General features: G+C 36.6%; 1 protein-coding gene across 1 annotated transcript; it reads left to right on the top strand.

Moving 5' to 3' along the window:
* On the top strand, positions 1-26,252 carry RAPTOR1 (Regulatory-associated protein of TOR 1). The gene is made up of 23 exons (XM_088972738.1): positions 1-637; positions 8,737-8,839; positions 11,875-11,957; positions 12,051-12,209; positions 12,302-12,418; positions 12,539-12,699; positions 13,301-13,455; positions 13,571-13,715; positions 13,795-13,873; positions 14,007-14,108; positions 14,739-14,822; positions 14,936-15,046; positions 16,942-17,295; positions 17,378-17,570; positions 20,190-20,810; positions 21,105-21,434; positions 21,572-21,695; positions 22,370-22,494; positions 22,598-22,743; positions 22,847-22,948; positions 23,287-23,372; positions 24,089-24,164; positions 25,385-26,252. Exons 1-23 carry the CDS (start codon positions 344-346, stop codon positions 25,721-25,723), a joined length of 4,089 nt encoding a protein of 1,362 aa, XP_088828864.1. The 5' UTR covers positions 1-343; the 3' UTR covers positions 25,724-26,252.
* The last annotated feature ends 1,300 nt before the right edge of the window (positions 26,253-27,552 follow it).

Consider the following 27,552-nt stretch of genomic DNA (forward strand, 5'->3'; position numbering starts at 1 on the left):
ATCGAAATAGTCTTTTTTGTCCCTCTTTGTTCTGCCGCCATTCTTATTAGCCTTCTCCTTGTCGAGTTAGGGTTTCTAGGGTTTTCAGAGACAGGTAGTAGTTCCACAGATCTTAGGTTTCGCGCAAAAGCTGGATTCTCTATCTTTTTCTTGGAGTATATCTATGCGCCGCTGGTTCAGCGGCTTCGTTGATTAAGTGTCGTTTCTTTGATGAGCGTTCAGCTCCTATCATACAGAGTGAGGTTTACGGGCTTCTGGTCTTGTACTGTGGTTATTTTTCTAACTAACTTATGATGGTCTTGACGGTACAATTAGGGCGGGGGTGATTGTTTATTAGATTTGAATGGCATTGGGAGATCTGATGGCATCTCGATTCTCACAATCCTCCGTCGCTGTTTCGAATCATTTTGATGATTTTTCGAGTCATGAAGATGGGGATATTGTTGCACAGAGGAGGGATTCGGAGGCTGGTAGCAGTACAAGTAGCAATGCTGCAGGAACGACGAAGACGACAAGCATGGCATATTTGCCGCAGACTGTTGTGTTATGCGAGCTTCGGCATGAAGCGTTTGAAGATTGCCTTCCGTCTGGTCCATCTGAGAATGGATTGGTCTCGAAGTGGAGACCTAAGGACCGGGTAAGCTCTGCTTTCCGTCTCTGCCTTTCCCCCACTCTTCTGTGTTTGGTTTTTATTTTGCCACTGTACTGTCATAGGTGACATTTTTAGTTTGGTGGATTGTTTAACTAATACTCTTGATTTGCGAACCTATTACTTTGTTCCCGTTATTAGATACGTGCTTGTATTGATAATTAAACATGGTAGTTGCCATTAGCTTTTGCCATGCGTAACAGATAGATGAAGTAAGACCTATTTTTGTTGGAGAATGTAGACTAAAATAAAAAAATGGCTTGGTTTGGTTGGAGGCAATAAGGCAATATTATGTTATGCTGATTTTCTTTTTCGGGGTGCGTTTCCAAGTTATAGCTTCCTCACCATAATACACCATAAGGTGAATCTTGTAGGATGCTAGGCCATTTGGTTATGGTGAAGATGCCAAAGTACTAAGCTATTCCTGTTTCTTACGGGCATTATGACATTATCAATCATTGATGCACAACAAACCTTTCGTTAATGAGGAAGCACATTAATTTCGCAAATCAAGCAAGGTGCCACCACTTGATATGGAAAGATGCAAACTACTAAATATTGTACTTTTCCTTTGCCTGGGACAATGTTTTCAAGGTGCTAAGGTGAGGCTGGCTACTGGTGGGGGGGGGGCGCCTTATCGCCAATAGATGATGAAACTTTTTTAAATGAAAAAAACATGGATCTTAGGGTAATTCCCTAGGTTCCATTGCAACCAACAACCATATTTCACTAATAATTATGGATAATCTTCATAAAAATGTATAAACTTCATATTAAACTTTAGAACATAGAAAATCAACATATTCATGAGAGGAAAACTCAAAAAAGAAAAGAAAATCCAGAAAATATAGGGACTGAGCCCTTATTTTTGTCATAGGAAAAGAAGAAAAGAATGAGTGGAAGGGGATGAAGAAGATATGATGATTAAAATGAAGAATGTATTGACTGGGCAAAATTGTAAGTTCTTTCTTGCTTATTGGTTCGTAGCTTGAAGTCTTTGAGGGTTCAAGATGGCGCAGACCAACATGTGTGTTGCTTTAACCCTAACAAATAAGAAAATAATAAAAAGAAACTAAAACATAAACCCACAAAATGAATATTTTAGTTTAATAATGTCTATTTTATTATTACAATTATAATCCCAAAAAATAAAGAATACAAGAGTATTTCATAGCACCATGTACTACAAAATAAGCACTCGCTTAAGTGAGGCAACCCTCCATGAGCGCCTTATTGCCTTGACAACAATGGCCTGGGAAAATTAATAATTAATGCTGGATATTTCTTAGTTGATCAGCCTTCCAGTAATGCCTGTATTATAAATTTCCTTTTCTAACTATTAGATGCTTGCTTTTCCTTGATGCAAAACAATGGGTATTGATTAAAAGAAATCTAGATGAGGTTAGTTAAGAAATACAATAGAAATTTTAGTATAATCCTATGAAATCTAGATGGCATATGATAAAAAATCTATAACATCATTGAAGAATCCACCTTGTCGAACCCCCAGATGTCATGCTGTTAATGGCTTTTGCAGTTTTGCTTGATTGTCAAGAGCCAATATTAATTTGAGATCCTTGATGCAAGGACATAGAAACAGTGATCTACCAATTTTCTGCTTGCATTAGGCTTAGGGTATGAATTTAATCTACACAAATTCCTTAATATTCTATGTGCTAGCCTTGGATGTTCTTTGACATGTTATGATTACATGTTAATTTGCCTCTTCCCCTCTCTCTCACCCTTACTCCCCCCCTCTTTTTATATTTACAGATTTCAGCTTATTCTTTCTTTTTTTTTTTTTTTATCAGTTCTGCTTATTCTTTCTTCTTTTATTCTTTTCTTTTTATATTTGTGATCAATCACTCCTTTTATATTTACAAATTTCGGCTTATTCTTTCTTCTTTTATTCTTTTCTTTTTTTCTTTACGATCAATTATTAAAATCTTGACTCTTATATTTTAACTGTGTTTTTATGCCTTTTTTTTTAATCAGAAACGATACTCCCCTTTTTATGTATTGTCCACATAACCATGACCTTTTCCTTGTACAACTTGGTATAATAGGCTGTATTTATAACCGTCTCCATGTTAAAGTGAAGTACAATATTTTACTGTAGAAGAGGCAGAAACATTGCAGATTGAGAAAATTTCTGCCCCTTTTATGGTGAAACAAATAGGACTATAACTGAAATCTGGAAACAAAAGAAAAATGATTTTCCAGGCCTTGGCACTAAACTTGTCAAAATTTCTTGCTCATTCAGCTTCCAGTATGCATTCCCTGAATCTTATCTTCTAAGGCTTGATGAGTTTAATTACTGATAAAAGGTTTGATGAGTTTAAAGCCTCATACTTGTGTCAGATTCTGACATTTTTATAACAATCAAAAAATGATTTTGAAATTCATTCTAGTAACCATGTAACATAGGGATCCAGGGACCCTACATTTTTATCCTCTTGCAAAGAGGAAATTTTGTCTGTAAGATCTTGGTGATCCTGGTCTCCTCATAGTTTTTCCTGGTCTCTTCATAGTTATTGCTTGTGACTTGTAGTTCTAAGAATATTTACAGAAATGATGTGGACCTTCCTCTTCTGTTACCCCAGATTTTTGGAATGAGCTGAAAATTTAGGTTGACAATTCCTTCTGTTAGGTAGAAAGAAACTATGTGTTTTACTTCTCCTGCCCTCCCTCAAAATACTTGTAAAAAAATGGATAAAGAAGGGAAAAAAGAGAAGGAAAAGAGGGCAAAGAAGATTTGAATAAGCCCACCTATTTTCATTGTTGAAAGGATGATTACCCAGTTTTGATGGAGGCGGAGAACTTTTTGAATGGTTTTAGTAGAGAGACTTTAAATGAATGATGAAAGGGAGGCTACAGATCTAGACTACTGGTTTTACTTGAACATCTTGGGTTCCATTCTGCTTTCCAACATTAGAATATGAAAAATTCATTTTTTTATGGTAAAAATAGAATTTCATTAAAAGAAAAAAAAAGAGATACATCCTGATAGGTGACAAGCAATGTTTTGAAAATAGTAATTGTATCGTAAATTGTAAAGGGGTTTGAATCGAATTGTATTGTGAATCATATTGTAAATCATAGGATTTTTTCTGATTTTTCTGAAAGTTGTCAAAAACCTATAAAAAATACCTGAACATCTCAAAAAATAGAGGAACACTGATTTTGCACCAACTTCAGCTTATAGACATCATATAAGTAGGTAATATTGGTGACAATTACACTTCATTCTTACCATAGCAATAGTCATAATTCAATTTATCCTATGGTATAACTAAGGACCATTTTTCTTTGGTTATCTGTATCCCCCAAGACTTTTAAAGAGAAAAAGCCATAATGTTCTCTTTCTATTGCTTCAATTGTTAAAATCAAACATGCTTCATAAAAAATATTAAAATAAGACTACTACGTTGCATAGAGCCTACAAAGATCCGAGAGCAAAATAATTCAAATTTTAAACTGCACATTTCAGTACAATAGTGAGACACTACAAATAAACATTATATATGACTAAAGTAATTAAATTCTAAAGTCTAACTAAGATATCATGATTCATGTACATGTTTTAATTTTAAAGTCTAAAACTCTAAACACATCGGGTGTTCTGTTTTCACGTTGAAAAAATATGGGGCAAAGCCCTCATTTTGCATTAAGAAAAGGAGGAAAATGATAGGGCATTGCCCCTGTTTTGTGTCAAAACTGATGGAAAAAAATGGGGAGGGGTGCTTGTTTTGCATCAAGAGAAAAGAGGGGGAAAATAGTAGTGCATGGCCCATGTTTTTTTTATTGGAAGTGATAATTTTCATTAAAATAGCAATTAAATACAATAGTATCAAGCACTCAGAGCACGAGTATTGACCCCATACAAATCTCAAATCTTACACTACAACCCAAAACAAGCTTTCCCTGAGAGTCCCTGCTTTGCCAAATTGTCAGCCACAGAATTGGCTGATCTCCTTACCCATTTGAAAATTACTTCCACTTCCCTTGCTAGGCAAAGTATTTCCCTCATCTGTTGTCTAAGGGTCCATACACCCAAGCTTTTTGTCTGGAGCCATCCTATTAGAAGTTTAAAGTCTCCCTCTACCTCAGGGTTTTGATTTCCCCATTGCTTAGCCAATCACATACCTTGAAGTAGAGACATAACTTCAGCCCTTAAGGAATCTCCCATGCCTATTGGGCCAGGATAAAGTGCTTGCATCCTGCCCTCCCCATCCCTGAAAACTCTCCCAACTCCAGAGAGCCCCAGGTTTCCTAATGAGCTTCCAGCGAAATTCAATTTACTCTTTGTTGTGCTGCAGGTGTCCAAAGGGGCTGACCACACACTTTGTGCAGCTGCAGAGTTAGCCACTACTGACCATCCCCGTAGGATATCCTCAGTTGAGAAATTTTTGAACATTTCAGTTGCTTTCAGCCAATGTATGACCCTAACAACTATGGAGTTGATGACTTGCTCCTTGGTTCTTTTCACTCCTTGGAAATATCCTGTTATTCCTCTCTTCCCATAAGGACCAAAGGTAGCAGCTCTTATTGCCCTCCACATTATTCTACCCCTTTTCTTTGGTAATGTGAAAACTCGGATAAAAAAGAATTGCCACATTCGGAGGAGTCCACCTGCAACCAAATGGAGAAGAAGACCAAATCCACACAAAAGATGCAAGAGGACAGGATAGTAAAAGATGTCTAAGTGCCTCTTCACAGCCCAAGCACAGGCAACAAACATGCGGGGAGTGAACCCAAACATCTCCAAAGGTTGGTAACACACTTCGAAAGGATCTCCAATCTCAAAGTGAACTGGAACAGAAGTTGTGTAGCAGGGATTAATAAAGAGAGAGGGGAAGTAGAAAACCTTGCTAGGATGCTGGGATGCAAGGTAGGGGATTGGCCACTATAGTACTTGAGACTATCTTTGGGAGGGAACCCAAATTCCTATCCCCTCATGAAAAGATGGTTTGCATATGCTTTCTTAGGCATCAAGGCTATAAAAGTTGCATTTTCCCCCGAGTTGAATTTACCCCTTTCAAAGAATTCCTCAAACACTTCCACCAAATCAGCACCTACGAGTCTACATCCTCCCAGCAATCCTGAAAACCATCCGGGCCTGGGGCTTTGGACCTCTCCATAGAAAAGACTGCTTCCTTAATCTCCCGAATGTCAAAATTCTTGTCCAAGGCTTCCATCAAATCCCTAGAGCTTCTCCTCCAAGCAAAGTTTTCTAGAGATTCTCTAGGTCTCCGCTGTCCAGCAAAGATACCTTTGAAATGATCCACAAAGGCTTGTGCAATATCCTCCAGACCTCATCCCTTGTTAGTGATTGCTCATTCCATTCTAGCTGAGAGATGGTATTCCTTCTTTTCCTTCCATTTGCTACCAAGCGGAAAAAGCTTGTGTTATCATCATCTTCCCTTTACCACTGGCATCTAGGTTTCTGTCTCAATTTATTTCCTCTTTGTTTTAGGAGCTCTTTCAACTCTTGCTTTAACCTCCACCTTTCAGCTGTCCCTTACACCCTTATTGTCCTATTCCCTTCAAGCCCATCTATAAACCATTTTTTCTTCTAGAAACCCAAACACCTCCTTATTCCCCTCTTTGGTTCTGCTTTTCATGAGGGGAGAGTTCCCAAAGGTAGTAAAAGATGGGAAAGAGAACTTGTTTTTGTATAAAAAAGAATAGGAAAATATGGGAAAGAGACCTTATTTTACATTAAAAAAAGAGGGAAAAAATAGTAGGGCAGAGCCCTGTTTTTGTGTTGAAAACGATGGATAAAAACAGGGAAAGCCTCCATTTTGCATCAAAACAAGAGGGTGAGAATAGCTGGGCGGAGCCCCTGTTTTCTTGTGATAAAACAATGGAGAAAAGTGGTATTTTACATTAAATAATAGGAGTTTTTTGAGAAAAAAATAAAGAAACAGGGGAAAATGAAGTGTGGAGCCCCTGTTTTTGGCATCTAAAGAAGAGTGCAAAATAATAGGGTGGAGACCTGTTTTGTGTAAAAAAATAGAAAAAATAGGGCAGACCACATGTTCTTGCATTAAAAATTTAAAAGAAGAGGGTTTCATTAAAACCACTCTTTAAATAATCGTATGAATCACATATAAATCGCGATTTGAGATTCAAATCTATGATTTATACATAAATCATACAATTTTTGCAAAAAATTGATTTATATGTATGATTTGATATGAATCGTATGATTTGAATCATAAATTGTACAATTTTAACAACATTACTGATAGAGGAATCACCACATACAAGAAAACAACTGAAAATTGTTAAACTTATCATACAAGATTTTCCAAATTACACGATTGAAACCCCATTACTTCCTCAAGTTTATCCCTAATATCCTCCTTAGTGACTTGTTTAAATTCTGGTAGTATGAACATCCACTCTGCAATAAAGTTGCTAATTGCTACCACTATCCTGTCTATTGGCCAAGCTTTGTCCTAAAAACTTCTTCTATTTTTATCCTTCCAAGTATTCCAAGTTTCCAACATATTGCAAAATGAATGCAATTCCAAATAATTTTTGCTTTTCTGCATCCACTTATCTTCGGCCATGAGGAGAAAATTTCTGCGGGTGATCTTGGATGAAAATCTCTTACCCCAAACATGGCTGTGAACAGTTTCCATATAAAACCAGCAAACTTGCATGAAAAAAACAAATGGCAAATGTTTTCCTCCTGCACTTTACAGAGATGGCACATATTTTTTTGAAGATAAATAAAGAAAAGAATTTATTAGGCAAAAGTAGAAAAAGATTACAAGGGGTGATTAGATATCACCCAAACCCATAAAATACCCTAACCACCTCTAATTACAATCCTTATCATAAACCAGAACTCAGAAAACCCTAAAAACCACCGAACCCTAGGCAAAAAGTGCAACCAAAACTTCCCTTGTCCTTTCCTCCCATCATCCCAAGCCCAAACTAGAACTGCCCCAAGATAGCACATTTTAGCCAAGTCCAATGATTTCAGGTGGTCCACTTTTAAAATACTGTCCATTGCCACAAGCCATGCAAAGTCTTCAACCCTAGAGAGAACTAGGTTTCCCCAAACACTTCCAACTTTGTCTGAACTTTTGTTGTCCCTACAAAGAACAATGTAGTATGATTTCACAGAGAATTTCCCATTTGGGCATTCTTTCCACCTTAATTCATCCCTCGACTGATCTGAAATTTTCACCTTCTCTAATTTTTTTTTTTCCAGCAAAGCAATGCTCCCTCCTTCTTTGGTCTACATTTGGGTATTCTAATATCCAGCCCGCCCCTTTTCTTTGGTCTACATTCTTTTTCCCATTTTACCAAGTGAAGCTTCTTACCCCTTCCCATAAGAAATCCCTTTGAAACATCTCCATTCTTTCAGCTACTTTTGGTGGTATCTTTAATAAAGACATATAATAAGTTGGTAAGCTTGAGAGTACACTTTTGAGTTTATGCTTTTAAGAACCACATTTGTTTCAAAGCAATATCAGAGTCTATAAGTATGAAGTAAGGTTCAGTTTGGGAAGAGTGCAAATACTAGGTTTAGAAGTATCATATACATGGTTTTGCATTGAACATATTTCTATTTGCAATCTGCCCAGACTGAGCCTATGCAATTATAGATTCGTAGAAATTCTATTGGCAAGTGGTGCTTGGTGTTCTAGTTTTTACTCTTTACTGCATTCCAATGATTGATCTAGAGTTCTAGACACAACTGATTTTAGTTGGACCTCTTGAGTTCCCTTCTGCTATCTAACTGTTAGTATATCAAAGTAAATTCTAGTATCTAGTTTATTCCATTTATTAGTTTAAGCTTTTAAGAACCATTTATTTCAAAACAATTTCAGAGTCTGAGTATGAAGAGAACAATTATAGTTTTTAGTCTTCACTTCATTCCAGTGATAAACAAACGTTGTTGCAAGGCTTGATTGATGCTTTTTTCTTTTCTCCTCATATCGTTGTCTGTATTGATGTTTTTATTCTTCTTTTATTATTCTCTGGTTGTCCATATATTCCTTTGGTATTTATATTCTGTTTGACATCCATATTAGATTGACAGTTTTGACGCTTAATGTCTAGTGCAGATGAAGACTGGGTGCGTAGCACTTGTGTTGTGTTTAAACATTAGCGTTGACCCACCTGATGTAATTAAAATCTCTCCTTGTGCAAGAATGGAATGCTGGATAGGTAAAGTGATCAAGCACTGCCAAATTGTTTTTATCTGATCACGTATTAAATTTTCTTCTTTTTCATTACTGATTTGTTTTGGTCAGCAAGAAAAGATTATTATATTAAGAGAAAAAAGAGTTTAGTACAATAAGAGGCTTGACTGCCAACCAAGAGACAAAAATTACAGTTCTGTTTTCTTACCGATAAAAAAATTTCTTCAGTTTCACCTGTATCTGCTACTACTACAAGGTCCATTAGTCAGATAAATTGATCTTACTTGGCACTTCTAACACTGTAAATGGTTGATTGTTAGCATGATATGCATTCTTGCCAAGAAACAAAGGAGGTGACAACAATGAGTTGTCCTACTTGGCCGTTTCTGCATTGTTGGATCTATAAATTTTACTCTGTTAACAAGATTGTCTTAGTTGTCTTAGTAGGTTGCTGCTAGTGTTTCCAATCCTGGTAGGAATTCAATTCTTTGCCTAGCCAATGGAAGAAGAGCACTAGAAAGAAACCCTAAATAGGTGTTTTAGAAGAATTTCATGTTGAGGTCCACATGTCTAAGGGTCTGTTTGGTTCGTAATTAGAATCGGAATCGAAATCCTCTGGAATCGGAACCGGAGTGGTCCATTCCCATAGTCTGTTTGGTTCAGACAGGAATGGGAATTAAAATCAGCAGGAATGGGATTTCATTCCTAAGGGAGGGGCAGGGAATGACCACTCCTTCAAATGGCGGAATGCCATTCCAGCAGGAATGGGAATGGGATTCCGATTCCGCCCAACCAAACAGTTGGAATTGGAATAGCCCATTCCGATTCTGAATCCGATTCCAGACCCTTATTCCTGCAAACCAAACGGACCTTAAGTTGTCAGTAGAATTGTCAACAGAACTGGAAAAGACTATGATGAGCTCTTTATGGGATTCTAGGGGTTCTCTATTACACTATGTTTGCCAAGAAAACAAGAGAACAGAAAAAAAAAAATTCTTTATGAGCAACTTGGGTCAATCTTGCTTTGTTTCACTGTCCATTGTTTTCTTTCTCTATCTTTTAGGAGAGAATGCAAAGGAGGCAATGTTTTAACAACCAACCCAGAGGATGAACCAATTTACCCTCTAGGTTGTGGGTCAGTGGTTCAACCGGCCAAGTTGGATAGCTCAGACCATGACACACCGTCATGCGTATATGTAGGGCTGTAAATGGACCGGATATTGTTCCAATCCAATCTGGTCCAGCATGAGTCCATTGTAGATGGACCAGGTCCAATCCATTCTGATGAATACTTTGGACCATTCTGGATTGGTCCAATTCAATGTCTGGACCATCCAGTGAGTTGGCATGCCTAGGCGCATAGGCGAGGCACATTTTAGGGTATGTGCCTCACCTAGGTCCTAGGCGCATTTTATGTTTATGTATTTTAATTTTAGATAGTATTTTTTTTAAAACAGTTTATATTTTTTATTAATATTATGTTTAGTATTTTTTTTTGCATTTTTTGAATTTTCTGGCATTTATTTTGATTTTTTAGCATTTTTTTATATTTGTGCACCTTGCTTCAAAAAGGCGTGTGCCTTGCCTTGTGCCTGTGCCTTTTTTCCGCCTTGCACTTTTAAAACACTGAGACCTTCCAAACTGTTCAAATTGGTTTTAATTTAGATTGAGTCCAACCCAAATCTGGTTCATTGACACCTGTACTCTTATCTTATGTCAATGGACCGGACATTGGTTTAATCCAACCCAGTCCAATGTAAATCCATTACAACTTGACCAGGTCCAATCCAATCCAATATAATACTTTTGACCATTAATTCAGGTCTGGTCCAATTCAGTGTGTCTTATTGGTCTGTCCGTCTGTTCAAATTGATTTTGATTCGGATGGGTCCAACCCAGGTCCATTGACACCCCTACGTGTGTGTATTCATAAATAAAAATTAAAAATTGAGATTTGAGGCCAAAAGTTTTTTTTTTTATTTGGCAGAAGTAATGGAGCAAGGCACATTGGGAGTTGGGATGCATATATCACAAAATGTTACCCAAAATAAAAAACACGCTAATCAGCTTACCGGTTGCAAAGTTACGTCCTTTGGAAGTTTGCATATTAATTGTAACTTGTAAACCATGATGACCCAATGACTGGGTCAAGTGGGTCAACCGTCAACTGCTCTGGTCGGACGAGTTTTGTTGAAGCAATTGGTTTTTCAACTATTGGTGGGTTTGAGGTTGATCTAAACCAGAATTGTGGCCCTGACGTTTTTACTGGTCTGACTGGCTGGATCAACAACGGTCTGCAAACACTGAAAAAAAGTGAAAGAGAAAATATACCCCTTATTTTATGTCAACTATGTTTCTTCTTTTGGTTCCCTTTGTCAGCCAAAACTAAGGAAGGTCACTTCCTTTTGGATTTTCTTTTCCTACATTCCATTTTCTTTGCAACCAAAGCCTTATGGACTGCCTTGGTGAAGTTGAAAGAGGTGTGTAAGCTGGAAGAGGAGGGCATGTTAGGAGTAGCATAAAGAACTAAATTATTAAGGGCCTGTTTGATAACAGCTGAAGTGGCTTAAATGAATGGCTTACTGTGGTTAGCCGCACATTTTTCCATTTCACCATCGACCACCTGTAATTTCCTTTGTTAGATTGAGTCCTCAAATCTTTTGTTACTACCTCAGGTGGTTATTTATTTACATTCCCAGTCATGTTTTCTTAATCTATTTGAAAGAAAGTTTAAGGAACTTGGGATTTTAGTTATTGGTTCAAGTTCCAGTAATTACATGGATTGCAAACATTTTTTTGTTATGTATTTATGTTTGCTGGATATTCTTAGGCTTCTTTAAGAGACATGTTCAATATGTTGAAATTGTAGCTTTTATTTGATTTATGTTGGATGGTTCCATGATTTATTTTAATTAGAATACACTTAAAAGAATATTTAATTTGGATTGGTTGTTACAAATTACCAAATGATTTTGCCATGTCTTTTTATGCTTGCTTGTTTTTTCCCATTTCTTGATAAGAAACAGCAATCATTCTCATTTTTTTTTCATTGGTTGGCAGATCCGTTTTCTATGGCAGCTCCAAAAGCATTGGAAATGATTGGAAAAACTTTGCATGCTCAATATGAAAGATGGCAGCCTAGAGTAAGAGAGTATCTGCATTTTGTACTAGTTTGAGATTTTAGTTCATAATGGTGCTTTTATAATTTATTAAATGATCTCTTGTATTGTGATTAGGCTCGCTACAAGCTTCAACTTGATCCTACTGTGGATGAAGTAAAGAAACTTTGTAATACCTGTCGCAAAAATGCCAAATCTGAGAGAGTGCTCTTTCATTACAATGGGCATGGAGTGCCAAAACCAACTGCTAATGGTGAAATTTGGCTGTTTAATAAGGTAAAAATCTTCTTAGTTCTTTCCATACTATTTTCATGCACTTGCTAGGGCGCTGTTTTTTCCTGGTTCTAACTGCAGTGCACCTTGTGTAGAGTTACACACAGTACATTCCTCTGCCAATCAGTGACCTTGATTCCTGGCTCAAAACACCCTCTATATATGTTTTTGATTGCTCTGCCGCAGGCATGGTTGTTAATGCCTTCATAGAGGTTAGCAACACTCTCTTTAGTTCACTCACTGCAAAGGTTGTCTTAACTTGCATATTTATGAAGTTTTCTTGCAACATTGTTATTCTGTCTGTTCTAATATTATCTATTACCTCTGGTTAGCTCCTAAAAGAAAGTAATTCTTCTGGTCCCGGATCTTCAGCAAAGGATTGCATTCTTCTTGCGGCCTGTGAAGCACACGAGACTCTTCCGCAGAGTGTTGAATTTCCTGCTGATGTGTTCACATCCTGCCTCACAACACCAATCAAGATGGCACTAAGATGGTAAAGTCCATCTATATTTTTTCTTTAGCAATTTTTTTGATAATTTGTTCTTTAGTAATTTTAATTATTCCTCTGTACTTTCTCTTGGGATGGACATTTAAGTTGTGAGCATGTGCAATTCTCTCTCTCTCTCTCTCTCTCCCCAATAGTATTTTGAAGTGCCCTTCTAAGTGAAAGGGATGTTAGGTTCGTACAGTCTTAGAAATGTTCTTGGAGCACTTCTGTATGATCATCACTCTATGTGGGATGACATTTATGTATTTTGAACAAATGGGTGCTGAATACATTGATATAGATATTCTATATGGTGTAAGCACTCTTGTATAATAATCATTTTATGATGGGTAAACAATTGAACACTGTATTTGACAAATCTTTGCAAAATAGCCTATATATTTTGTATCATCCAAATGAGTTTTTAAATGTTCTGCTCAAAGTTTAATTTGAATCCCCCTGCTCTCTTTCTTGGTTGTTTCCTGTATACTTTAAGCAGTTGTTATTGGTACATCTGGTGATTGTATCCCTTGCTTGCATTGATGTTTGTATATTGGTTTAGTCATAGTGTTTTGTTTGAACTTTCATTTTCATGCATTTTTCCCAGGTTTTGCACACGTTCATTACTTCGTGATTCCATTGATCACTCCCTCATTGACAAAATTCCTGGCCGCCAAAATGATCGAAAAACACTTCTGGGGGAGCTCAACTGGATTTTTACTGCAGTGACTGACACAATTGCTTGGAATGTCCTTCCTCATGGTGATGAACTGTTGAAAAAATTTGCTTTGTATTTATGCTTTCTTTAAATCTGCTTTTCCTTTTTTACCCCTTTTTGTGGTTTATCCTAGTCAACACTGAACTTGGCCTTGTGCAGAACATTTCCAGAGGTTGTTCAGGCAAGACCTGCTGGTTGCAAGTCTGTTCCGGAATTTTTTACTTGCTGAGCGAATAATGCGATCTGCAAATTGTTCACCAATTTCATATCCAATGTTGCCTCCAACTCATCAGCATCATATGTGGTATTTATCTCCAGATGCATCTTAATGGTACTGTTTCTATAAAAATTTTTCCATCTCATTTATATCATGTTTGGTACAGGGATGCATGGGACATGGCTGCTGAAATTTGCCTTTCTCAGCTTCATATGTTGGTTGATGAACCCAATGCAGAGTTCCAGGTGTCTACATGGTTTAAATTTTTGATTATCAGAATTGCATATTTTGTAGAACGATAGTTTATAGTTATATGTTGTGCTTTTCATTTTCCGTTTCCAATTAGAAGAACTTGATTGTTTCTGGTTTGACATACAGCCAAGTCCATTTTTCACGGAGCAGCTAACAGCTTTCGAGGTATGGCTTGACCATGGGTCTGAACACAAAAAACCACCAGAACAGTTGCCCATTGTTCTTCAGGTGAGGCGCCTTCTAGGTCTCTTTCAAGATGATTGTTATCAATTATATATATATATCCATGTAAAAGTTGTATGATATATTTTCAAGCATGCCAATTGGTCAATAACTTTCAGTTTTAGATCTACATTGTTGGAGGAAATATAGTGTAGTTTCTATATGCATTTCTTAGAAGAGTCTGTAATACATTGAATGTCACGCTGTGGAGATGTGTGACGAATGACATTGTTAGTATTGCCCTTGTAATGGGGTTTGAATCCCCCCTTCCAAACAAGGTTCTCTCAACCTCAACCCTAGCAGGAAAACTGGCAATGGTTATTTGGGTACCCTGCTGAATGTTCTATTCAAGCTAACCACCAATCTCTAATCTGATGCCTGCATTTATGGACCATTTGTTCCGGGGCATGTTAGTATTGGTGCCTAATGCTTATTAGTGCATGATTGTTTTGGCCCCTTCCTAGTTAGGTTTTACATTTTCACTTTCCATTATTAAATGTCATTCACTGTCATACCGACTTGAGTTAAAGGCTCTTGGGTATTTCTTTTTCTTTTTATTGTTCATTTAAGATGATTCTCATGGTCTTCCTTTTTTTTTTTCTTTTATACTCAGGTATTGATCCATTTTCTTCTCAGGTTTTGCTTAGTCAATGTCATCGATTTCGTGCATTGGTTCTTCTTGGAAGATTTCTTGACATGGGCCCTTGGGCTGTTGATCTGGTAATGTTTTGTCTCTTATGTTTGCCCCTATACACTATTCTATTGTCAGTATATTACTTGTTGCAAAGCATATTTGCTTATTACTAATTTACAAGTTACTGATTTGCTTGCAGGCTTTGTCTGTTGGGATATTTCCCTATGTACTCAAGTTGCTGCAAACAACAGCAATGGAATTGAGACAGATTCTTGTATTCATATGGACAAAGATCCTTGCACTTGATAAGGTAAATCATTCATACATTTTGCATTTTTTCATGAATTATATTTTGTAATTTCTTGATAACATTTTAAATTCAGCATCTTCCTTGATAACTAAGAAATATAGAGAAGAAGCCAATTAATTTTAACTTGTTATTCTGATAAGTGTGTGGTTATATGTTGCTAACTGTTCAATGTTATTAATCTGTGTGAAAAGAATAGGATTGAGTACAAAGTGAAAGATGTCCCTAACACCCCTCAAGGTTTAGGCCAGCAATTGTTGCCTAAGAATAATTCTAGTCCTTTACATTCATGTACTCAATCTTGCTTGATTAGTAATTCCTTGGTTCAACTGGTTTCTGCTCACTCCTTGTCTGGTCAATGCATCTGCCATGTTGCTTGCTGATCTCTGAGACCATGAGAAAGTTCTACTTAATTGAGTTAATTCCCTAGCCAGATTTCACCTCTCATTATGTGTCTGTATTGCCATGTTCCAGGCCCATCTGGTATTGGAGGGGTGTTTAGGGACAGTGAAGGCCAGATCATTGGTCTTTATTCAGGCTTGATTGGAATGGGTTACTCCCTAAGGGCTGAGGTTATGGGCCTTTTGGCGGTTATAGAAGGTCTGTAAAAGGCAAAAGATCTGAATGTCAGAAAGCTGATTGTTGAAGGTGATTGAAAGCTGGTTTTAGATTGGCTGCAAAAGGCTGATAAAGGATTCTGGATTTTTAATAACGAAAAAAAGAGATTCAAGTGGGTGATTCAAGATATGAATGTACCGTTCAGTTAGGTTAAAAGGGCAGCAGACAGTTTTGCTGATGTTTTAACAAAACAAGGGGTGGGGAGGAATCAGTTGTTTTGGTCTCAGGCCGCTCAGCTGTAACAGCGTTGTTGTTTGTGGATAGTTAAGATGGTTTACCTCTCCCTATCTTGTAATTCTTAATATTTCTAATGAAATTCTGTTATTGATCGAAAAAAAAAAAACAATTCAGTTCTTGTTGATCCTTGGTCAAGTTCCTGAGAAGATGGCCATTATATCATCATGAATATCCCTGTACATTCCCTGTACACTCCAAATTGAGTGACACAAAATTAGTAATTGGGTGGTTGAAAGAACCGGGGACAATGGCTTGGTTTTATATGGGAGCCTTGAGGACATTCAAATGGCTAACCACAAATATCAAAGTCAGATTTCAATGGGAATGAAGATTGGCAAATGGGATGACAGATTGTCTAGCTAAACAAGGGGTGCATAGGAACTGGCTTTTTTGGGCTTAGTTTTTATATTTTTAGGTTGTTTAGAGGCTGTACCTCGTGCCTCTTTGTGGGAAGCAATTACTGTGTGTTCATTATTGATCCTTATTAAAATTCTATTACTTGTAAAAAAAACTAAACTATTGAAGTTTAGTTTTATAAAGTCCAATATTGGAGCAGATCAAGTGATGCCTGCTTTAGCAGTTGAATGCAACATACTACCTTCCCCTAAGGATATTTATCTGTAGAGAAAGACTAAAAGGCTTGGAGATTTATCCAATGATCTATCTCTTCTTAGATACTTTCAACCACATCTTCTTTGGTGTTGGTTACTTGAAAATTCTGGTATTTATCTCTTCCCAAACTAACCAGTAACCATAAGATTGCTATCCTTGTGCCCATTGACATAACCTTCCCTCTCTTCTTTTTGAAGAGAGAATTAGTGAGTTTCTTTTACCTACTCTAGAACTACTTTAGGATACTTCGTTCTTATAAAAAAGGAACTACTTTAGGATATAAAATCTACTATATCGGAATTATTTGTATCTTTTTCATTTATCTTCCTTTTTCTACAACAATGTTCTTTTTTTGCTTTTTAGTTGTCTTGGCTACACAAGTATTTTCTAAAACAATAACCATTTAATTTTTCTTTGTTGTGGAATATTAGTCTTGTCAGGTTGATCTTGTGAAGGATGGGGGCCACATATATTTTATCAGGTTTCTTGATAGCATGGAAGCCTATCCAGAACAACGGGCAATGGCTGCATTTGTTTTGGCTGTCATTGTTGATGGGCACAGACGGGGACAAGAAGCCTGTATTAAGGCTGATTTGATTCATATCTGCCTGAAACATCTCCAACTTGCAATTCCCCATGATGCACAGACCGAGCCATTACTTCTTCAGTGGCTATGTCTTTGTCTAGGGAAGCTGTGGGAGGATTTTCCAGAGGCGCAGATAATAGGTTTGCAGGCAGATGCACCTGCAACATGTATACCTCTTCTGTCAGAGCCCCAACCTGAGGTATTGCTTTTGTTTTAATTCCTTTACTCCTTCAGGTGTCCAGCCAAACATTGTGCCTTTAACATGAGCTACCATGTTTCAGGTTCGGGCTTCGGCTGTTTTTGCTTTGGGCACTCTTCTTGATGTTGGTTCTGAGTTGTTCAGAGATGGGGTTGGAGGTGACGAAGAGAGTGATGGTGATGAAAAAGTTAGGGCCGAGATTAATATCGTTAAAAGTCTTCTATTGAATGTTGTTTCAGATGGAAGCCCACTGGTCAGAGCGGAAGTTGCTGTAGGTATGTAATCAGACCTCTGACTTTCTATTTGGTTCTCTTCAATATGATGTGGAACATGTAATCAGACCTCTGACTTTGCAAACCATTTTCCTGATTGCACATACACCCAAAGAAAGAAAAGAAATGCATCCAAATCATAAATATTGGAGTACATTTGCCATTCGATTTTTATTTTGCCTTCTGAATAATAAGTTAACACAGTCTTCCTTTCCTTGTAAAGAAACTGATGTTTTGTGTTTGCTCATTGTTTTTCTGTTTTCCTGTATGGTTCAGAATTTTTTTGTTTTCCCGTTTTCTTGTGAAAAGAGGATGATACCTGTTGTAGTTATGGTAGGCATATATCAGTTACACTGTTGCTGGTCCAACTTCTTTATCTTTAGCATAGGAATGGTGGATTTAATTATTTATTTGAAATCATGGTCAAGAATGTTATTCTTTGAAAATTCATGTGGTGCTCTATAAAATTCTAGAGTAGCATTGCAACTGTGGGTCAAGGCTTAGGATTTTGAAAGAAAACAAAATTTTTTGATAGTGTATAAGAAAATTTCACCTCCCAAGACCCCAAATAGCTGAGACCAACATTGAGCAATGACCTCTTTTTTAAAGAAGAAAATTTCATTAAAAACGGTGATAAGACATCACTGAAAAGAGAAAATGAATGACTACCACCCTCCTAACTAAGAACAATCACAATCAATCTACACAAAAATCAACCTCCCAACATTAATATCTATCAAAGAAACCTCCATACCAGTATTTTGTGCTACATAAAATCAGCCGATATCAACTCACCCAAAACACCAAACCAATTTATTACAATCTCAACATTTCTGCAAACCTTTATCTACCTTTTCCATTCTCCCCCTCTATGTTTCCACTTCAGCATGACCCTCCACACATCCTTAGTCTCCTAATCTCACCCCTTTCTAGACATGCCCTCTTTTCCTACTCTCTAACCATGCAGCTTCCTTTTTCATCCTAAATAATCTGCAATTATGTTTTGAACCTTCTCTTCTGTGCACTTCCTCTCTTTCTCTTCCAATTTCTCAAAAGTTCTTGCTGCTTCTTTTCCTCCTATATAAAAGATACCAATTACCTTTCCCAACATCTATTTCTCTATCAAGCATCTTAATTCCATCTGTTTTTAATTTCCTCACCTCATCAATACACACCTTCCCACTCCTCCTAACTGAACATCATTGCTTACCAGAACATCTTGTCTTGTATGTAACAACAGCCTTCCCTTTCTGTTATGTCTGTGTTTTGTTCTTATACCAGGGGTGGCCAAAATGAACAATGCATATCAAATTCCTATCATTTTGGTGAATAAGTTGGGTAAATCAGATCAATGAAAGAAACAGGCAAAATGAGATTCTAATAGAAAATATTTTGGGGTGTGGTTTTGTTTTTTTGGTTGATTTTCTTTGTTTGGGGAGATGAGTATGTGGGATCTGTTTCCTGTTTTCTCTTTTCTCTTGGGTGACTTCCGGTCACCTTCCTTGTATTTTTTCTTTTTTTTACTACCCAAAAAAAGATTGTAATAGAAAAGAAGGAAGAATGAGGCATAAGTCAATGATAGGAAAAGGAGTCTTATTACGGTGCATTTTGAATTTTTTATGGCATGTTTCATCAAAATTTCAACCATTCACGTTAAAGACATCACATGGTCTACATACTTTTCATTGGTTCACATTTCACAGGTGTATTTTCATGTTTCACAAGGTATGCTTATCATTAAAGACTAGCAATGTTAAATATATCACTATTATGTGTTGCTTTATCACTAGTTTGTCCACGTTTGAGTTATGTTGCAGCTATTTCCAAGAATGCATTATAGATTTTACCTAGGATAAAAGCTTTTATTGGCAGGTATTCTAAGTTTTTTTCTTTTGTCAAAATTTGATTGGATTGTGAAACTTCACTGATATTCTGGTAATAGCTTTGGTTTCAAAATTAGTTCAGAACTTAGTTCTAATTTGAAATCTAATGTGCTGTTGGTACTTTCCTGCAATAGTATAGCAATGCAGTTTTGCAGGTAGAAATTTCTCATGCATGATCTCTTCTGGCATTTAACAACATTCAATTTTTGTTTCCATGAGATAAAAAGGGAAAAAAAAAGATCAAATGTGAGCAGTTTTGTTGCACGTCTATTAAGGGATATGATCTGCCTGCAGTTGCTACAAAATGATCACTAAACCTTATTTGCATGTACCTTTATTTTATGCTTAGTTTATATGTGGAACATCTCATTTCCCATCATGTGTTATGGATTCAAATTGGATGTACTAATATTGATTCACATTATACATGAATTATCCATTTATCCATTCTGATATATGATTTGTGTGAGGGTGGGCCTTGGTGTAATGGTTGGGTTGCACCATTGTGACCTAGGTGACCGGGGTTCAAATCATGGAAAGTTGGAAACAGCCTTTCTGTATGTGAGAGGGGTAAGGCTGCATAAATCTGTCCCTCCCCAGGCCCTGCATTGGCAGGAGTCTTGTGCACTAGGCTGCCCTTTTTTATATGATTTGTGTGTATGCTTTCCCAGATGATGTATCATTCTGGGGATCTATTCTCTGTATCCTTATTTTGACTGTTGAGTTTATTTTCTGATAGCTCTTGCACGCTTTGCCTTTGGTCACAATAAGCACCTGAAGTCAATTGCTGCAGCATACTGGAAGCCACAGTCTAACTCTCTGTTAAATTCCTTACCATCTTTGGCTAGTTTTAGAAGTCCAGGAAGCTGCTATACTAGTACAAGTCAATACATGCAGCATGGAAGTACTATTCCTTCCCAAATTGGTCCTGTGATGAGAGTTGGCAGTGACAGCACAGCTGTGGGTCGAGATGGTAGGGTTTCCACTAGCAGCCCTCTTTCTTCTTCAGGATTAATGCATGGGTCTCCGTTATCAGATGATTCATCTCACCATTCTGATTCTGGCATATTATTAAATGAAAATGCTAGTAATGGGGTAATTAAACATTCAAGGTCAAGATCACTTGACAGTGGAATATATTCACAATGTGTATTGTCTATGTGTACCCTTGCCAAGGATCCATCACCTCGGATTGCAGGTCTTGGTCGGCGGATACTCTCAATAATTGGTATTGAACAGGTTACAAAGCCATTACGCTTCAATAGCAGCAGTATTCGGCAAGGGGATTGTGTAAACACATCTCCAGCCCCTAACCTTGTTGGTCTGGCAAGGTCATCTTCATGGTTTGACATGAATGCAGGTAAACTTTTATTTATTTTTTATATGGTATGGCTGGTATTATTAGTCTCTATTTTCATTTGTTGCCCATGTATGTTAATGCATCATGATTGTGCCATTTATTATGATTTAATTTTGCAAGGCAATAGAACTTCTTTCTGATTGTGTTCCATTATTTTTTTAATACTCATACAAGTCCACAACCTGACCTCACTATGATTTTTCTCAAGGCATGTCCGATGCCAAAATTTTGTTTTACCTATCTTCCAATATGTTGTATACAATATGAATTCTTCTATTTGCTGCCTTCTGACAGGTCATTTACCTTTGACATTTCGAACTCCTCCTGTTAGTCCCCCTCGTCAGAATTATTTGACAGGAATGCGAAGAGTTTGTTCTTTAGAATTCAGGCCGAACCTGTTGAACTCTCCTGATTCAGGATTAGCTAATCCCCTTTTAGGTTCTGGTGGACCTTGTGGGGCTTCAGAGCGTAGTTTGCTTCCACAATCAACCATATATAATTGGAGTTGTGGTCATTTCTCAAGGCCACTCCTTACTGCAGCAGATGATAATGAAGGAATAATTGCTAGAAGAGAAGAGAAGGAAAAATCTTCTTTGGATGGCATAGCAAAATGCCAGCATTCTTGTGAGTTTTTTCCTTGTAATTTGATCAACATGAGTCTTCAGTGTTCAACTTTATTTTTATCTGTAAACCTTTTTTTCACCTTTTTGTCTTTTTTGCTTGGGGAAGTATAGTGATCATGGTGCATCTTTGTTTCACAGCTGTAAGCAAGCTCCATAATCAAATTGCTAGTTGGGATACCAAATTTGAAATGGGTACAAAAACAACTCTTCTAGGACCTTTCTCTCCTATTGTAATTGCTGCAGATGAGAGTGAAAGAATCAGGTACAGAACTTGTCTTCCCTTTACTGCTAAAAGTTATTATTTATCATTACATTGTCATCATCTTCATTATCATTGTTGTTGACATTATTACTGCTAAAAGTTATTATTTATCATTACATTGTCATCATCTTCATTATCATTGTTGTTGACATTATAACTTTTGTCCTTAATGTTATTACTTTTATTTGTATGCCTGAATGTGCTTCCAGTGACTGCTTACTTGTACAGAGTTGTACATGGGTAAATATTCATGCATTGTGGGGCTTGTAGTTGGGTATGTACTTTATATATAATTTGTTTTGTCATGTTCTTGGCCATCATCATCACCATCCAAGTCTTATCCAAACTATATGGGGTCAGGTGCATGAATCCTTTTTTGCCATTCTGTTATGTATACAGTTATATTTATTGTTAAATTATGAGTGGTTAAATCATAATTTGTTTACTCATGTTCCATAACGGAATTGTTTTTATTTCTGTTTATACTGAAAATGAGCATATTGTGTTGTGACCAGTCAAGATTCCCATGGGTTTCCTATGGAAGCCTAGAAACACTGGTTGACTTAGTTAATCTACTTGATGAAATGTTGATGGGTTTGGTGTCTTCTTGATGCTGGTATCTTTTTGTTTTTTAAGTTTTTATAACATTATCTGCATTTTTGGTTGCTTTTCAGGGTATGGAACTACGAGGAAGCGACTCTTCTCAATAGTTTTGACAATCATGATCTTCCTGAAAAAGGAATTTCAAAGTTGTGCCTTGTAAATGAGCTTGATGAGAGCCTGCTTCTTGTTGCTTCATGTAAGATTCGTAGCTGGTATGTTTGATAAGCAGTGTGGTGGTTGTAACTAGCCACTTCAGCAGAATTTAATGATGGATCTAATGGTGTGCTTATTTAAAATAGGTGATGGAAATATTCGTATATGGAAAGATTATACCGTAAAGGGTAAACAAAAGCTTGTAACAGCATTCTCTTCAATTCAAGGCCATAGGCCTGGAGTTCGTAGTGTCAATGCCGTTGTAGATTGGCAGCAGCAATCTGGATATTTGGTACATGTTCACTTCAAGACTGTTTTCTTGATCATTGTAACTAAAGGTTGATAGTTTTACATGTATTTTCCTTAATGTATTTCTTTTATGATATTGCAATCAGTATGCTTCTGGGGAGATATCATCCATCATGCTATGGGACCTGGATAAGGAACAGCTTATTAGTTCCATAACTTCATCATCAGAGAGCAGCATCTCAGCGTTGGTTAGATTTTTTTGTACTTTATTTACTGGTGAATATAGAACATAAATTTTGAAAAACTACAAATTGGTGGTGTTTCTTTCTAGTGCTTCCTGAGGCACAATTATGAAACACTATAAATTGGTTTCCTGAGGCATTGAAAGGCCAGGCATCTGTGTTCCACCATTTTATTCCAAGTCACCTTACTTCAGAGGCATATAGGACCATTGGATTCTTTAGCTTTTGTTTGCCTTCTTTCTATAATTTTTAATTCATATTTTAGTATTATGTTTTCTCACATTGTTGTTATTGGTAATGATTATGATGTTTGATGCTTTTACTGAACATATTCCATTTTGCAGTCTGCCTCTCAAATTCATGGGGGTCAGCTGGCAGCTGGGTTCGTTGATGGTTCTGTGAGACTATTTGACATCCGTACTCCTGAAATGTAAGTTTGCTTCTTTTTGCACGAAATTCTCCTCTGAGAGTGCCAACGTTGAACATTTTGTATGCAATCTGAAGTGTTTTACGTGAAACTCTCTCCTTGCCTTTTGCTTTGTACTATTCTTGTCATGTAGCATAATTTTGGGTAAATTACAGATTACCACTGTGCTTGGGGGTAGTGACACTTACCCCAACTTTCACTTATGACAAAACCCCTAATACCCTTTCAAGATTCATATGGACTAGAGGATGGTATTTCAAAATGACAAAAATGAGTGGGCTATGTGGCAAATTACTTTCTCTCTTTTTGGTCCACTTGAGGTCAGAAGAAAGAAATATAAGTAAAGGATTTATACAAATATGGAAGCAAGAGCATAAAATTGTCTCACAACTTAAAGAAAGGGTAGTTTCGAGATTTAGAAATGTTTAAAAAGCACATAACAGTCATATGAGAATCTTTTTCAAAGTTATCTGATGGAATGCTAATGGAGGGGCAAAGTGTTAGATGCTTAAAGTTCGGGGGGGTCTTTTGTCACAAATGAATGTTTGGAGGTCCAAGTGTCACTTGCTCTAAAATACAACTTAAAGTGTTAGATACTTAAAGTTCATGGGGGTCTTTACCCTAAACTTTAGTTGGGCGATTCATTATCTTTATTTGTTCTCTTCCAATCTTAGTTTTCTGCTTATTAGCTCTACTTTGGTCTGTTTGTTAAATTATAGGCTTGTTTGTTCTACACGTCTGCACACTCAAAGAGTAGTGGGGATTGGCTTTCAACCTGGATTGGATCCAGCAAAGGTATGTTGCTTAAGTGCCTTAGTCAGGTTTCTAAGTAGGTGAAATTGTGTTTGATATGGTACCCAAATGTCTCATATACTATGAATACTATGAGGGTTACAGTGGCAACAGTTTTTGTAGTTCCCCCGCGTAATAATTCAGACATAAATCTCTATTTCTGTTATTATTAACAATGTCGTTAGACTTGGACCAGACTGGATGGTTGAATGGTGAACTAGTGGTCCTGTGAGCTTTCTGGCTACTAGATATTTGATGATTAACATTATTGATATTTAACATGTGGCCTCTGATGTTTTGGGTTGTATAACGACCACAATGCTTTTATGACAAGTACAGCACTAGAGATGGTTTGCAACAATGTATGTGCTTGGTTATTGAAGGATCCTCTATGTGCTTGTTTACCGAAGGATCCAAAATGATGGAAATATTTGTCCCAACGTTGTGGTAGGCTAGCCTTACTCAACATTATTTTGTAATGGTTGTGGAGGTCATTATAAATTAGATACTTTCCGAACTAATAGTTTATAATTAAATTTGGTTTTTTATATTTTTAAAAGGTAATTTTATGTTAATAAAAACAATTGCTGAAAGTGACCAACCGAGGGCTGGCTTGTTGGTGTGTTAGCTGGTTTGTTCCAGCATTGATGCAGAATCAAATCCCGCAACCAGCACTTTGGGGAAAAAGGGGTCAGGGGTAAGTTATTAATGGTGCATAGCACCGAATACCAAAGAAAAAAACAGTTTAAATTTATCGAAAAAAACAATGCTGGAAGTGAAGCATGAAGGCTCAGTTTGGAAAGATAACAAATGCAAAGATCTACAGTGCAAATATATAGAGTAGTAGGTTTTGTATCCACATATTTGTATTTGTACTCTTTTCAAACTGAGCTGAAATGAAAATCTACAGTGCAAATATTTAGAGTACAAGGTTTTGTATCCACATATTTGTATTTGTACTCATTTCAAACTGAGCTGAAATGAAACGAAAAAGTATAATTATGTCCATAAATTATATGGAGAAAAACCAGTCACTATTTCTACCATTTTTGTTTCTTTGAAAGGCATGTTCGTTGTACATGGTATTTTTAATGAATGAAAACAATTGAGGTCCTATGTATGCATGTATGTATGACTCAGAACTGAGGTTTTGCTTCATATAGTAATAGTTGTTATTTGCTTTAACCACCAACCTGAAGCCGTGGTTTTTCATATCTGTGCAGATTGTTAGTGCATCACAGACTGGCGACATTCAGTTTCTGGATATCAGAAAGCACGATGACACATACCTCACAATTGATGCCCATAGGGGCTCGCTGACAGCCTTGGCTGTCCATCGCCATGCCCCTATAATAGCCAGTGGCTCAGCAAAGCAACTCATCAAGGTCTTTAGCCTTGGGGGTGCACAACTTGGTACTATCCGCTACCACCCTACTTTCATGGCCCAGAAGATTGGACCTGTAAGCTGCCTCACATTCCATCCCTACCGAGTCTTGCTTGCTGCTGGTGCCATGGATGCTTATGTCTCAATATATGTGGACGAGAACTCCCAAACAAGATAGACATCATCCATTGCATTCACCTGCCTACGTTCCCTTGTCATTGAGGTGATATAGGCACTTGTACATGCATCACAATCTTGCTACTGCAGCTTTATTGGGAACAACATTTGGTCCTTCCCCTCCACATCCGAGGACAGAGAACGAATGGGTGCATGTGTGAAAATTGTATGTTATATATTCATTAGCCTCCGCAACATGGGTCACGCATATCTGGAAACAATATCATTACCTCGGGGGGGGCTTTGGTCAATAATTGATTATATATAGGTGAAGGATGTAAATATGCTTCATTTCCTTTAGTTTTTTTTTTTTTTTTTCCTGGTGTTCTTTTTTCTCCCATATCTTTGTTCAATTTGTAAAAGTGGGATACCTGATATTATTATCATTATTATAAATTAAACTGTTGCAGACTCTGGAAGTGGCGAGTTGGTCATTCACCCCGCAAAGATGCCGGGCTTCAAACCCCCCACTTCCCTGAGCTTGTAGTCTTCAATGAATCAATTTGCACCACTTGAGATTTATTAACAAATATTGTCAATGAATGAAACGATAGGATGAAATTTGAAATGCAAATGTCTGTACATGCACTCGTCCCAAACTGAGCCTTGGTGTGAGTTTTATTGTCAATAAAAACCCGGGTTTTTTTTTTTTTTTTTTGCAACTTTTGTTTACTAAAACATTTTTAGGTGTTTGTTCAGAACTCGGATCGTATAAGGAACACAAAGGGGCTCAGATCTTCCACCCACAAGCTATTTCCATTTCTTTACTGACCGGGACATGCTATTGAGAATATTTCCCTTGTCATTCATGGAAATAGTATGTTCTGTAGGTAGAGATGTGGGTATTAGATCCAGAATGACAGTGAGAATCTAATTATTGGACCTGAGGAATGAGGTCAATTATGTACAAGTTGTCGACAAATCAGTTGGAGTCTCTATAAATGTTTATATAATATGATACATACTTTGCATGGATGTACTGATACTTTGTTCTGAGACGAACTAAGAGTGTTCTTTTACATTGACTACCAAAATTTATTGAGGTTCAAGGTATCGAAAATGTAATTCTAAGAGACAACGGGATGTGCTTTGGACATACATATAAATATTGTCAAGAAATTAGGACATGGAGGCTTTAGGAAATTTTAATAATTTTTTTTTTGAGAAAAAGTATGGTAATTGTATTAATGCGTATAACTGCAACATATTACAGCCTTTGGCCAGAAAACTCCATGAACAGCCAGCAACTATACAAAAATTCTAATAAATTACATTAAAGAAGTCATTTTTTTAATAAATGTTGTCTTGTATTATATTGATGTTAGCTCAATTGAAACTATTAATTAATAATTATAGAAATAAAAATTTGATTTAAAAATTATATCAAATCCCATTATAGTGTACATATCATATTATATTATATACAATTCATAAATTTTATTTGCCAAACCAATTATTTGTTATTTGTTTTTTTTTTTAATTACCAAAAATTATGAATAATTTTTTGACGTAAATTGTTGACGGATCTTAGGGTTTGGTAGATCACTCATATATCCAGCTTATTGTTCTTTCCAACCATCGAAACCATTTAAGATAAGTTTTTTAATGATTTTTGGATATCTCTAATTTTTGAGATAAACTGTGGTTCTATCAATATAAGCAAAAGCATAGCAGAATAAATCAGTAAATCTCTGCATTTCAAACATCAATATATATGTATATATATATATATATATATATATATATATATATATATATATATATCAAAGTTTTTTCAGCTAATCCTATGATTCTATCTACCTTTTGTAAAGGTCGAAAAGGCATTTATCA

Source organism: Nelumbo lutea, chromosome 2 (genome assembly GCF_056320005.1).
Source record: "Nelumbo lutea isolate HS-2025 chromosome 2, American lotus-T2T, whole genome shotgun sequence".
NCBI lineage: Eukaryota > Viridiplantae > Streptophyta > Magnoliopsida > Proteales > Nelumbonaceae > Nelumbo > Nelumbo lutea.